Here is a 15272-nt window from a genome sequence, read left to right as displayed (position 1 = left end):
AGCTCAAAAAAAGATGGTTGTAATTATTGGAAGCCAATCACTTCAGCTTTAGGCTTAGTCTTACTTTGGTGGTCGGTAAGTTAATGGAAAGGGTCCTGAGAGATAGGATTAATGACCATTTGGAAAGATTCAGTTTAATCCGGGATAGTCAGCACGGTTTTGTGAGGGGTAAGTCCTGCTTCACAAATTTGATTGAATTCTTGGAGGAGGTAACTAAGTGTGTGGATGAAGATAGACAAGTTGATGTCATATACATGGATTTTAGTAAGGCATTTGATAAGGTTCCCCATGGTAGGCTCATGAAGAAGATAAGGATGTGTGGGATAGAAGGAAATTTGGCCGATTGGATAGTAACTTGCTCTCTCATACAAGTCATGATGTGGGTATGCCAGCGTTGGACTGGTGTAAACACAGTAAAAAGTCTGACAACACCAGGTTTTAGTCCAACCTATTTATTTGATAATATACTCGCAAGCTTTCGGGTTAGCCCCTTCGTCAGGTGAATGGAGAGTTCTGGCCTCAGACAGAGCATATAAAGCATAGACAGTTTAGAGATTACTGATTAGAATGCGAATCCTTACACCTAACCTGCTGTTCAAGACCTGAAGTGGCTGATAATGTGAGTGGAAGGAGCACTGATCACAGTTTAAAGAGATGTGTATTGTCTCCAGACAGTACAGTAAGTGAGGTTTTGCAAACCCAGGCAAGTCACGGGGGTTACAGATAGTGCGACATGAACCCAAGATCCCTGTTGAGACCGTCCTCATGTGTGCGGAACTTGGCTATCAGTCTCTGTTCAGCGTCTCTGCGCTTCCGATGCGCCACAGCGAAAAACCGCACCGATCTCCTCAGAAGGCAAACACGGGACACAGTGGACAGAGTACCCTTCGTCGTCCAGTACTTCCCCGGAGCTGAGAAGCTACGACATCTTCTCCGGAGTCTTCAACGTATCATTGATGAAGACGAACATCTCGCCAGGGCTATCCCCACACCCCCACTTCTTGCTTTCAGACAACCACACAACCTCAAACAGACCATTGTTCGCAGCAAACTACCCAACCTTCAGGAGAACAGTGACCACAATACCACACAACCCTGCCACAGCAACCTCTGCAAGACATGCCGGATCATCGACATGGATACCATCATCACACGTGAGAATACCATCCACCAGGTACACGGTAAATACTCTTGCAACTCGGCCAACATTGTCTACCTGATACGTTGCAAGAAAGGATGTCCCGAAGCATGGTACATTGGGGAGACCATGCAGACGCTACGACAACGGATGAATGAACATCGCTCGACAGTCACCAGGCAAGACTGTTCCCTTCCTGTTGGCGAACACTTCAGTGGTCACGGGCATTCAGCCTCTGACCTTCGGGTAAGCATTCTCCGAGGCGGCCTTCACGACACACGACAGCGCAGAGTCGCTGAACAGAGACTGATAGCCAAGTTCCGCACACATGAGGACGGTCTCAACAGGGATCTTGGGTTCATGTCGCACTATCTGTAACCCCCGTGACTTGCCTGGGTTTGCAAAACCTCACTTACTGTACTGTCTGGAGACAATACACATCTCTTTAACCTGTGATCAGTGCTCCTTCCACTCACATTATCAGCCACTTCAGGTCTTGAACAGCAGGTTAGGTGTAAGGATTCGCATTCTAATCAGTAATCTCTAAACTGTCTGTGCTTTATATGCTCTGTCTGAGGCCAGAACTCTCCATTCACCTGACGAAGGGGCTAACCCGAAAGCTTGCGAGTATATTATCAAATAAATAGGTTGGACTAAAACCTGGTGTTGTCAGACTTTTTACTGTCTCTCATACAAGACAGAGGGTGATGGTGGAAGGAAAATTTTCAGACTGGAGGCCAGTTACCAGCGGAGTACTACAGAACAAAGAACAATACAGCACAGGAAACAGGACCTTCGGCCCTCCAAGCCTGCACCGCTCATTGGCCCAACTAGACCATTCTTCTGTATCCCTCTAAACCCAGTCTGCTCATTTGACTATCCAGACAAGCCTTAAACGATGACAGCATGTCTGCCTCCACCACCCTGCTTGGCAGTGCATTCCAAGCCCCACCACCCTCTGTGTAAATTACGTCCGTCTGATATCTGAGTTAAACCTCACCCCTCTCACCTTGAACCTGTGACCCCTCATGTTTGTCCTATCCAACCTGGTAAAAAGCTTCCCACTGTTCACCCTATCCATACCTGTCATAATTTTATACACCACTATTAGGTCTCCCCTCATTCTCTGTCTTTCCAAGGAGAACAACCGCAGTTTACTCAATCTCTCCTCATAGCTAAGACTCACCATACTAGGCAACATCCTGGTAAACCTCCTCTGCACTCTCTCCAAAGCCTCCATGTCCTTCTGATGTGTGATGACCAGAACTGGATGCAGTATTCCAAATGTGGCCTAACCAATGTTCTATACAGCTGTAACATCAGACGCCAATTTTTATACTCTATACCCCATCCTATAAAGGCAAGCATGCCATATGCCTTCTTCACCACCTTCTCCACCTGTGCTGCCACCTTCAAGGATCTGTGCACTTGCATGCCCAGGTCCTTCTGTGTGTCTATATTTTTGATGGTTCTGCCATTTATTGTATAGCTCCCCTCTACATTAGTCCTACCAAAAAGCATCACCTCGCATTTATCTGGATTAAATTCCATCTGCCATTTCTCCGCCCAATTTTCCAGCCTATCTATATCCCGCTGTATTCTCCGACAATGTTCATCACTATCCACAAGTCCAGCCATCTTCGTGTCATCCGCAAACTTACTGATCACACCAGTTACACCTTCTTCCAAATCATTTATATATATCACAAATAGCAGAGGTCCCAGTACAGAGCCCTGCAGAACACCACTAGTCACAGACCTCCACTACTACCATCTATCTTCAATGGCCAAGCTAGTTCTCTACCCATCTAGCCACCTCTCCTTTTATCCCATGAGATTTAATCTTTTGCACCAACCTGCCATGAGAGACTTTACTAAAATCCATATAGATGACATACACGGCCCTACCCTCATCAACCGTTTTTGTCACCTCCTCAAATAACTCCACCAAATTTGTGAGGCATGACCTCCCTCTTACAAAACCATGCTGTCTATCACTAATGAGATTATTCTGTTTTAAATGCGCATACATCCTATCTCTAAGAATCCTCTCCAACAATTTCCCTACCACGGATGTCAAGCTCACCGGCCTATAATTACCCAGGTTATCCTTGCTACCCTTCTTAAATAGTGGTACCACATTCACTATCCTCCAGTCCTCAGGGACCTCACCTGTGTCCAGTGAAGAGACAAAGATTTCTGTCAGAGGCCTGGCAATTTAATCTCTTGTCTCCCTGAGCAGTCTAGGATAGATGCCATCAGGCCCTGGGGATTTGTCCGTTTTAATGTTCCCTAAAAAACCTAACACTTCCTCCCTTGAAATGGAGATTTTCTCTAACGGGTCAACACTTCCTTCTGAGACACTCCCAGTCACCACGTCCCTCTCCTTTGTGAATACTGATGCAAAGTATTCATTTAGGATCTCCCCTACTTCCTTGAGTTCGAAGCATAATTCCCCTCCTTTGTCCCTGAGAGGTCCGATTTTTTTTCTTTTTTTCTCTGACAACTCTTTTGTTCCTAACATATGAATAAAATGCTTTAGGATTCTCCTTAATCCTGTCTGCCAAGAACATTTTGTGATCCTTTTTTGCTCTTCTAACTCCCCTTTTGAGTTCTTTCCTACTCTCTCTGTATTCCTCTAGAGCTCCGTCTGTTTTTAGTTTCCAGGACCTGTACGCCTCTCTTTTCTTTTTGATCAGATCCTGAATTTCCCTGGTTATCCACGGCTCTCGAATCCTACCTTTCCTATCCTTCCTTTTTACAGGCACATGCCTGTCCTGCAGCCTTACCAACTGTTCCTTAAAAGACTCCCACATGCCAGACTTGGACTTACCCTCGAACAGCCCCTCCCAATCAACGGCCACTAATTCCTGCCTAATCCGGCTGTAGTTAGCCTTCCCCCAATTCAGCACCCTACCTGTAGGACAACACTCATCCTTTTCCATTACTTTCCATTACAGGGGTCAGTGCTGGGTCCTCTGCAATTTGCAATTTTTATCAATGACTTGGAAGAGGGGCTGAAGGGGGGGGTTAATAAATTTGCTGATGACACTAAGATTGGTGGAGTAGTGGATGAGATGGAGGGCTCTTGCAGGCTGCAAAGAGACATTGATAGGATGCAAAGCTGGGCCGAAAAGTGGCAGATGGAGTTTAACCCTGATAAGTGTGAGGTGATTCATTTTGGTAGGACAAACTTGAATGCGGATTACAGGGTCAACAGCAGGATTCTGAGGAATGTGGCGGAACAGAGAGATCTTGGGGTTCACGGATCTCTGAAGGTTGCCACTCAAGTGGATAGAGCTGTGAAGAAGGCTTATAGTGTGTTAGTGTTTATTAACAGGGGGTTTGAGTTTAAGAGCCATGGGGTTATGCTGCAACTATACCGGACCTTGGTGAGACCACATTTGGAATATTGTGTTCCGTTCTGGTCACCACACTATAAGAAGGATATGGAAGCATGGAGAGAGTGCAGAGGAGGTTTACCAGGATGCTGCCTGGTTTGGAGGGTAGGTCTTATGAGGAAAGGTTGAGGGAACTGGGGCTTTTCTCTTTGGAACGGAGGAGGATGAGAGGTGAGTTAATAGAAGTTTATAAGATGATGAGGGGGATTGAGAGAGTGGACATGCAGAGACTATTTCCTCGGGTGGATATAGCTGTTATAAGGGTGCTTAACTAAAAGGTTCATGATGGGAGATATAGGAGGGAAGTCCGAGGTAGATTCTTTACTCAGAGAGTGGTTGGGGTGTGGAATGGACTGCCTGCTGTGATAGTGGAGTCGGACACTTTAGGAACTTTCAAGCGGTTATTGGATAGGCTCATGGAGCACACCAGAATGATAGGGAGTGGGATAGCTTGATCTTGGGATTGGACATAGCTTGGCACAACATTGAGGGCTGAAGGACCTGTACTGTGCTGGACTGTTCTACGTTTCTGTATGTTCTATGTTCTATCTTTGTAGCAGTTCCATAGCATAGCATCCTAGGCTCAGCTATCTTCAGATGCTTCATCAATGACTTTCCCTCTGTCGTAATCTGAACTGTGGATGTTCGCGAGTGATTGCACAATGTTTGGTTCCATTTGCACTTCCTCAGATAATAAAACAATCTTTACCTGCATGCAGCATGTCTTTGTCAACATTCAGGCTTGAGTTGATAAGTGGCAAATAGCATTTGCGCCATACCAGTGCCAGGTAATAATCATAAGAACATAAGAACATAAGAAATAGGAGCAGGAGTAGGCCATCTAGCCCTTCGAGCCTGCCCCGCCATTCAATAAGATCATGGCTGATCTGTCGTGGCTCAGTTCCACTTTCCCGCCCTCTCCCCATAACCCTTAATCCCCTCGCTTATCAAGAACCCATCAACCCGCTTCTTAAAAATATTTAGCGAGGCAGCCTCCACCGCTTCAACGGGCAGAGAATTCCAGAGATTCACCACCCTTTGAGTGAAGAAGTTCCTCCTCAACTCCGTTCTAAACCGCCCCCCCTTTTATCTTGAGGCTGTGCCCCCTAGTCCTACTGTCTTTTTTGAGCGGGAAGAGTCTCTCCACCTCTATCCTATCCATCCCATTCATCATCTTATACGTCTCAATGAGATCTCCCCTCATTCTTCTAAACTCTAACGAGTACAAGCCTAGTTTATTCAGCCTCTCCTCATAGCTCAATCCCCTCAACTCCAGTATCAGCCTAGTAAACCTCCTCTGCACTCCCTCCAGGGCCAAAATATCCTTGCGCAGGTGCGGCGCCCAAAACTGCACACAGTACTCCAGCTGCAGCCTCACCAATGCCCTATACAGCTGCAGCAAGACCTCCCTACTTTTATATTCAATCCCCCTCGCTATGAAGGCCAGCATCCCATTCGCCTTCCTGACCACCTGCTGCACCTGCAGGCTGGGTTTTTGCGACTCATGCACAAGGACCCCGAGGTCCCTCTGCACCGTCGCCTGCTGCAGTTTTTCGCCACGTAAGTAATAGTCCTTCCTACCATTCTTCCTACCAAAGTGGACCACCTCACACTTGCCAACATTAAATTCCATTTGCCATTTCCTGGCCCATTCGCCCAGCCTATCTAGATCCTTCTGCAGACTCTCCACACCCTCCGCACAATTTGCCTTTCCCCCAATCTTGGTGTCATCAGCAAATTTCGACACCCTGCACTCGGTTCCCTCCTCCAGATCATCTATATAAATGGTAAATAGCTGAGGCCCCAGCACCGACCCCTGGGGCACCCCACTAGTCACCAACCGCCAATCCGAATAGCACCCATTGACCCCCACTCTCTGCCTCCTATTTGACAACCAATCCTCTATCCACGCTAACACCCTACCCCCAACTCCATGTCCCCTGACCTTCTGCAATAACCTCATGTGAGGTACCTTGTCAAACGCCTTCTGAAAATCCAGAAAGACCACATCCACCGGCTCTCCTCTATCCACTGCCCTAGACACATCCTCATAGAACTCCAGTAAATTTGTCATCTCTACAGACAGCAAAACCACATTCCCTATACCACCATTGTGGACTCACCACCATCAATATTTTGGGGGTTACCAAAAAAAAAATTGAACCAGCTATAAAAATATGCGGCTACAAGAGCTGATCTGAGATAGGGAATTATGAGGCATGTAACTCCCCCTGACTTCCCAAAGCCTGTCCAACATCTATAAGCAGCAAGTTAGATGTATGATGGAATACTCCCCACTTGCCTAGATGAGTGCAGCTCCAACAATATTCAAACAGACAAATTAGTCCACTTGATCAGCACTGATGGATTTCAACAAGGTCTCACATAGCAGATTACTATATAAAGTTGAAGCACATGGGATTGCGCTTAGTGCCTTGAGCTGGATAGAAAGCTGGTTAGCAGATAGGAAGTAAAGAATTGGCATAAATGGGTATTTTTCTGATTGGCAGTCAGGGATCCTCTGGGATCTGTGCTAGGACTCACATTCAGTTCCTCCTTCCAAATTAATAATATATAATGTATCATCTCCAAATTTGCAGATGATACAAAGTTGGATGGGAGGTGAACTGTGAGGAAAATGCAGAGATTCTTAAGTGTGATTTGGACAGGCTGAGTGTGTGGGTATCTGCATGGCCGATGCAGTATAATCTGGATAAGTGTGAAGTTATCCACTTCAGTAGCAATAATAGGAAGACAGATTATTACTTGAATGGGTGTAAAGTGACAGAGGTGGATACGCAACGAGATGTTGGAGTCCTCGTGCATCAGTTGCTGAAAGTAAGCACGCAGGCGCAGGAAGCAGTAAAGAAGGCAAATGGTATGTTGGCCTTCATAGCAAGTGGAGTTGAGTATAGGGATAGGGATGTTTTATGGCAATAAGGAGAGACTGGATGGACTGGGACTTTTTTCTCTGGAGCTTAGAGGTGATCTTATAGAGATCTATAAAGTAATGAGGGGCGTAGATCAGCAAGATAGTCAATATATTTTCCCAAAGGTAGGGGAGTCTAAAACTAGACAGCATAGGTTTAAAGTGAGAGAGGGGGAGAGATGCAAAAGGGTCCAAAGGGGCAATTTTTTCACACAGATGGTGGTGAATGTCTGGAACAAGCTGCCAGAGGTAGTAGTAGAGGCGGGTCTTTTAAAAAGCATTTAGGCAGTTACATGGGTAAGATGGCTGTAGAGAGATATGGGCCAATGTGGGCAATTGGGACTAGCTTAGGGGTTAATAAGTTGGACCAAAGGGCCTTGTTTCCATGCTGTAAACCTCTATGACTCTAATTGTATACGGTGTTGGTGAGGCCACATCTGGAGTATTGTGGGCAGTCTTGATGTCCTTATCTGAGGAAGAATGTCCTTGCTATAGAGAAAGTACAGCGAAGGTTTACCAGGCTGATTCCTGGTATGGCAGGTCTGTCATATGAGGACAGACTAAGTTAGTTAGGATTATATTCATTGAATTTTAGAAGAGTGAGAGGGGATCTCGTAGAAACTTAGGAGCTAAAGGGATCGAAGGATATGAGGGGAGGAGGGATCAAAATATTGAATTTGATGATCAGTCGTGATCACAATGAATGGCGGAGCAGGTTTGAATGGCTGAATGGCCAATCCTCCTTCGGGTTTCTATATTAACCCATCCATTGCCTTAAATGCTCATTTGTTCCACAAGCGCAAAGTGGCAGTAGCTTGTACTATCTCGAAGATGCACTGCAGGAACTCATTAAGAGTTCCTTTCTAAATCCCTGACCTCTAGCACCTGGAAGGATAAAAGTAGCAAATGCATGAGAACACAACCACCTATAAGTTTCCCTCCAAGCCACATTCCATCGTGAGTTGGAAATTTATCACTGTTCTTTCACTATGGCTGGGTCAAAACCCTGAAAATTACTCCCTAACAACACTATGCGAGTATCTACACTAGGTGGCCTGTAGTGGTTCGAGAACACAGTTGAGGCCGTCCTTGTGCGTGCAGAACTTAGCGATCAGTCTCTGCTCAGCGACTCTGCGCTGTTGTGTGGTGAAGGCCGCCTTGGAGAACGTTTATCCAAGATCAAATGCCGAATGCCCGTGACCGCTGAAGTGTTCACCAACAGGAAGGGAACAGTCTTGCCTGGTGATTGTCGAGCGGTGTTCATTCATCCTTCCCAGGACCGATACTATACACTAGATACATCAATGACATGTTCTTCTTTTGGACTCATGGTAAACAATCACTGAAACAACTGTATGATGACATCAACAAGTTCCATCCCATCATCAGACTCACCATGGACTATTCTCCCGAATCGGTTCATTCTTGGACACACGTATCTCCATCAAGGACGGTCACCTCAGCACCTCACTGTACCGCAAGCCCATGGATAACCTCACAAAGCTCCACTTCTCCAGCTTCCACCCTAAACACGTTAAAGAAGCTATTCCTTACAGCCATGTCCTCCTTATACACAGGATCTGCTCAGATGAGGAGGATCGCAACAGACACATCCAAACGCTGAACGATGCCCTCATAAGAACGGGAAATGGCACTCGACTCATCGATCGACAGTTCTGACGTGCCACAGCAAAAAAACCGCATTGACCTCCTCAGAAGACAAACACGGGACACAGCAGACAGAGTACCCTTCATTGTCCAGTACTTCCCCAGAGTGGAGAAGCTACGACATCTTCTCCGGAGTCTTCAACATGTCATTGATGAAGATGAACATCTCGCCAAGGTCATCCCCACTTCTTTCCTTCAAACAACCGCACAACTTCAAACAGCCGCACAACCTCAAACAGATTATTGTCCGCCGCAAACTACCCAGCCTTCAGGAGAACAGTGACCGTGACACCACACAACCCTGCCACAGAACCTCTGCAAGACATGCTGGATCATCAATATGGATACCATCATCTCACGTGAGAACACCATCCACCGGGCACACGGCACATACTCTTGTAACTTGGCCAACGTTGTCTAACTAATATGCTGCAGGAAAGGATGTCCTGAAGCATGGTATGTTGGGGGGATCATGCAGACATTACGACAACGGATAAGAACATAAGAAATAGGAGCAGGAGTAGGCCATCTAGCCCTTCGAGCCTGCCCCGCCATTCAATAAGATCATGGCTGATCTGAAGTGGATCTGTTCCACTTTCCCGCTTTCTCCCCATAACCCTCAATTCTCCTGTCTGTCAAAAACCTATCTACCCGTGACATAAATATATTTAGCGAGGCAGCCTCCACCACTTCAACAGGCAGAAAATTCCAGAGATTCACCACCCTTTGAGTGAAGAAGTTCCTCCTCAACTCTGATCTAAACTGCTCCCCCACCTTATCTTGAGGCTGTGCCCTCTAGTCCTGCTATCCTTTCTAAGTGGGAAGAATCTCTCTACCTCTACCCTATCCATCCCCTTCATCATCTTACACATCTCTATAAGATCCCCCCTCATCCTTCTAAACTCCAACAAGTACAGACTCAGTCTATTTAGTCTCTCTTCATAGTCCAACCCCCTCATCTCTGGTATCAGCCTAGTGAATCTCCTCTGCACTCCATCCAAGGCCAATATATCCTTCCACAAGTGCGGTGACCAAAACTGCACACAGTACTCCAGCTGCAGCCTCACCAGTACCCTGTACAGTTGCAGCAAGACCTCTACTTTTATATTCTATTCCCCTCGCTATAAAGGCCAACATTCCATTCGCCTTCTTGATCACCTACTGCACCTGCAGACTGGGTTTTTGGATGAATGAACACTGCCCAACAATCACCAGACAAGACTGTTCCCTTCCTGTTGGCAAACACTTCAGCAGTCACGGCATTTGGCCTTTAATCTTTGGTTAAACGTTCTTCAAGGTGGCCTTCATGACATAACGACAGCGCAGAGTCACTGAGCAGAAACTGATAGCTAAGTTCCACACACATGAGGACGGCTCAACTGGGATCTTGGGTTCATGTCACACTATCTGAAACCTCCATGACTTGCCTGAACTTGCAACATCTCACTTACTGTCCTGCCTGGAGACAATACACATCTCTTTAACCTATGCTTAATGCTATCTCCACTCACATTGCATCTTTAAGACTTGAATAGCAGATTAGCTGTAAAGACTAGCATTCTAATCAATATTCTGTAAACTGTGTGTGCCTTTATTTGCCCTTCTCTGATCAGAACTCTCCACTCACCTGATGAAGGATCAGCGTTCTGAAAGCTAGTGTCTTGTGCTACTAAATAAACCTGTTGAACTTTAACCTGGTGTTGTGAGACTTCTTACTGTGTTTACCCCATCCAATGCTGGCATCTCCACATCATGGTTCGAGAAGGCAGCTCGCCACCATCTTCTGTAGAGTGTTTGGAGATGGGCACCTAATGCTGGCCTTGCCAGAGATGCGCACATCCACATTTAGAAAGGTAAAATGCCTCTGGGTCTGAGCATCGTGGGTCAAACTGCATTCCAGGGATATAACCAAAATCCATGTTGACAAGTTAGGTGCATTGGCCATGCTAAATTCTCCCTCAGTGTACATGAACAGACACCAGAATTTGACGACTAGGGAATTTTCAGAGTAACTTCATAATAGTGTGAATTTAAGCTTATTTATGACTAATAAATAAACTTTACTAGTGTGGTTGACTAGGTTTCTGCTGTTATGTGAATGGGTTGCACTGGTTGTTCAATACTGGGGGAAATTCAGTAGTGAGATGCAAGAATGGGTGGAGGATTGTGTGATGAAGTGAATGATTGGTTGGTTTACAGGGCTCAATGAATTCTGATCCCTACTTCATTTAATGAAGTCATTGGACAGCATTTTACAGCCTTGCTCTTCCTGAAACTATGAAATCCCACCTGAAGTCAATGGACCTTCCCACTGTCCTCCCCTTTGCCCACTCTGATCCCTGCGGTGGGGTGGTAACTTCCAGCATTTGACTGAATTGCTGGTGTTCAGACAGTATTTTGCTCCTTGTAGTCTAAGACAGCTTTCTGCCTGATTTTGCGTTAGTCATACTCTTATCAAAACTTTGTGTTTTTCAGAATCCAATTGTAACGCAGTTTTTCCCAACCCTGCTCCTGTGGACATTCTCTGTGCTGCTCCCGTTTATTGTGTACTACTCTGCTTTTTTTGAGTGTCATTGGACCAGGTAAGTGACCTTTATTTGCCTATAATGTTAGGATGTCCTGAACTAATGGAAACTGCTCTTTTAAGACTGTAAGATGTAGGAGCAGAAGTATGCCATTCGGCCCGTCGAGTCTGCTCTACCATGGTCAAGAAAATAGGTTGTTTTAGATGAGCTGTATCTGTATTGTTAAATATTGGCAATAAGATGTTGCTTTAAGTGGGTTTAATTTAGTGTTGCTGTGTAACTCAAGTTAGATTCATGCTGGGCAAAGGAGTATCAAGTAGTTGCTTCGTAAGCGGGGGTACCTTTAGGTAGGAAGCTGGATTTATCGCAATTGGAACAAGGTAGTGAGAGAGAAACAGTTCTCACAGCTCTCCTAGAAGCAGAATCAAACACACAATGGAGAAGGTGCTGAAAAGCAAGATCCAGGGGAACTAAAGGACAGAGGGTTCTAGAAACCAGGGAATTGAAAAGAAACTACAGGAATATTTAAATAAAAAGGATTTGTAACAGGATACTGCTTATGTGACCCTGGGAACAGAAGATTGATAAGGTTGGCTACAGAAAAGCCACATATCTGAAGCAATCATAAGGTTTGGTGTCCTTAATTCCAGTGTTTGAAATAGTAGTATTCTGTTAGGGACTGAATACCTGAGCTTGTTTAAAATCATTTAAGACAAAGCAAACCTTAAAGAAGAGTTGAAAACTTGGAGCTGGATCTCTTATTAAAAGTGCAGTGGAGGCTTAATTGGAAAGGATAGTTAGAAAACATGAAGTTCTTCCATATTTTCTCAGTCTGAAATTGGATGCTGGAAAACATCAGGTAGGTTAATGCCAGTTGATGGAAAGAGAAACAGAAAATGCTGGAAAATCTCAGCAGGACTGACAGCATCTGTGGAGAGAGAATAGAGCCAATGTTTGGAGACTGGATGACTATTCGTCAGAGCTTTGTAGACCTGCTGAGATTTTCCACCATTTTCTGTTTTTGTTTCTGACTCCAGCACCTGCACCAAGATTGGTGGAACGGCAAATTGTGCGGAGGGTGTGGAGAGTCTACAGAAGGATCTAGATAGGCTGGGCGAATGGGCCAGGAACTGGCAAATGGAATTTAATGTTGGCAAGTGTGAGGTGGTCCACTTTGGTAGGAATAATGGTAGGAAGGATTATTACTTACGTGGAGAAAAACTGCAGCAGGCGACGGTGTAGAGGGACCTCGGGGTCCTTGTGCATGAGTCGCAAAAACCCAGCCTGCAGGTGCAGCAGGTGGTCAGGAAGGCGAATGGGATGCTGGCCTTCATAGCGAGGGGGATTGAATATAAAAGTAGGGAGGTCTTGCTGCGGCTGTATAGGGCATTGGTGAGGCCACAGCTGGAGTACTGTGTGCAGTTTTGGGCGCCGTACTTACGCAAGGATATTTTGGCCTTGGAGGGAGTGCAGAGGAGGTTTACTAGGCTGATGCCGGAGTTGAGGGGATTGAGCTATGAGGAGAGGCTGAATAAACTAGGCTTGTACTCATTAGAGTTTAGAAGAATGAGGGGAGATCTCATTGAGACGTATAAGATGATGAATGGGATGGATAGGATAGAGGTGGAGAGACTCTTCCCGCTCAGAAAGGACAGTGGGACTAGGGGGCACAGCCTCAAGATAAAGGGGGGTCGGTTTAGAACGGAGTTGAGGAGGAACTTCTTCACTCGAAGGGTGGTGAATCTCTGGAATTCTCTGCCTGTTGAAGTGGTGGAGGCTACCTCGCTAAATATTTTTAAGACGCAGGTTGATGGGTTTTTGATAAGCGAGGGGATTAAGGGGGTTATGGGGAGAGGGTGGGAATGTGGAACTGAGCCACGACAGATCAGCCATGATCTTATTGAATGGCGGGGCAGGCTCGAAGGGCCAGATGGCCTACTCCTGCTCCTATTTCTTATGTTCTTATGTAATTAGTGGAAAGCATTGTTTGAAAGAAGATTTTGAAATATGTCTTTCTTGCGGGTGGAGTTTGGAAACACTCGTGACAATTATCTGCGGAGAATTTGAGAAGAAATTCACAGAAGATCGGTTGAGTGGCATTGGCCATTTGGTGTCAGAGTGGAGTATTATGCTTAAAAACTGTATACATTTGTGCAGCTAAGAGTGGAGTAAAGGAGGATTATATTGTAATCAAATTAATGGTACTGTGATTGTCCTTCCGTATTTTCTCAAAAAAATTGGAAGTTACAATCTTTTGAGCCAGAGTTTCTTTCTGGAATCTTCCCATCCAGTAGTAACACCAACTGCAATCATTGAGATTGCAATGATTAATTAATAAACAAAGAACAATACAACACAGGAAACAGGCCCTTCGGCCCTTCAAGCCTGCGCAGCTCATTGGTCCAACTAGACCATTCTTTTGTATCCCTCCATTCCCAGTCTGTTCATGTGGCTATCCAGATAAGTTTTAAACGATCCCAACGTGTCCACCTCTACCACCCTGCTTGGCACCACATTCCAGGCCCCCACCACCCTCTGTGTAAAATACGTCCCTCTGATATCTGAGTTAAACCTCACCCCCTTCACCTTGAACCTGTAACCCCTCGTGTTTGTCACCTCCGACCTGGGAAAAAGCTTCCCACTGTTCACCCTATCCATACCCCTCATAATTTTATACAGCGCTATTAGGTCTCCCCTCATTCTCCGTCTTTCCAGGGAGAACAACCTCAGTTTCTCCTCATAGCTAAGACCCTAGGCAACATCCTGGTAAACCTTCTCTGCACTCTCTCCAAAGCCTCTACGCCCTTCTGGTAGTGCGGCGACCAGAACTGGATGCAGTACTCCAAATGTGGCCTAATCAATGTTCTATACAGCTGTAACATCAGACTCCAATTTTTATACTCTATACCCCGCCCTATAAAGGCAAGCATGCCATATGCCTTCTTCACCACCTCCGCCTGTGCTGCCACCTTCAAGGATCTGTGGACTTGCACACCCAGGTCCTTCTGTGTGTCTATATTTTTGATGGTTCTGCCATTTATTGTATAGTTCCCCTCTACATTAGTCCTACCAAAAAGCATCACTGTGCATTTATCTGGATTAAATTCCATCTGCCATTTCTCCGCCCAATTTTCCAGCCTATCTATATCCCGCTGTATTCTCTGACAATGTTCATCACCATCCACAAGTCCAGCCATCTTTGTGCCATCTGCAAACTTACTGATCACACCAGTTACACCTTCTTCCAAATCATTTATATATATCACAAATAGAACATAGAACACTACAGCACAAACAGGCCCTTCGGCCCACGAGTTGCGCCGATCACATCAACACCTACCAATCTATAGACCTATCTATAACCCCCAATCCCATTAAACCCCATATACTCATCCAGAAGTCTTTTAAAAGACCCCAGCGAGTTCGCCTCCACCACCACTGACGGCAGCCGATTCCATTCACTCACCACCCTCTGAGTGAAAAACTTACCCCTAACATCACTTCTGTACTTTCCTCCCCGCACCTTAACTCTGTGTCCTCTCGTAGTGACCATTTCAACCCGGGGAAATAGCCTCTGAGAATCCACCCTATCTATTCCTCTCAACATTTTA

General features: G+C 45.7%; 1 protein-coding gene across 3 annotated transcripts in view; it reads left to right on the top strand.

Annotated features, from left to right (window-relative positions):
- tmem63c (transmembrane protein 63C) overlaps window positions 1–15272 on the top strand; it is a 217116-nt gene that overhangs the window by 150647 nt on the left and 51197 nt on the right. For all 3 annotated transcript variants that reach the window (XM_080202134.1, XM_080202132.1, XM_080202133.1), the window contains one exon: window positions 11612–11718. In XM_080202134.1, the coding sequence (XP_080058260.1) occupies window positions 11612–11718 (107 nt within the window). The remainder of the gene's footprint in view (window positions 1–11611; window positions 11719–15272) is intronic.

Source organism: Carcharhinus amblyrhynchos, chromosome 14 (assembly GCF_965287045.1).
Source record: "Carcharhinus amblyrhynchos chromosome 14, sCarAmb.v2.hapA, whole genome shotgun sequence".
Lineage (NCBI taxonomy): Eukaryota > Metazoa > Chordata > Chondrichthyes > Carcharhiniformes > Carcharhinidae > Carcharhinus > Carcharhinus amblyrhynchos.
This window is presented reverse-complemented; position numbering and strand designations above follow the sequence as displayed.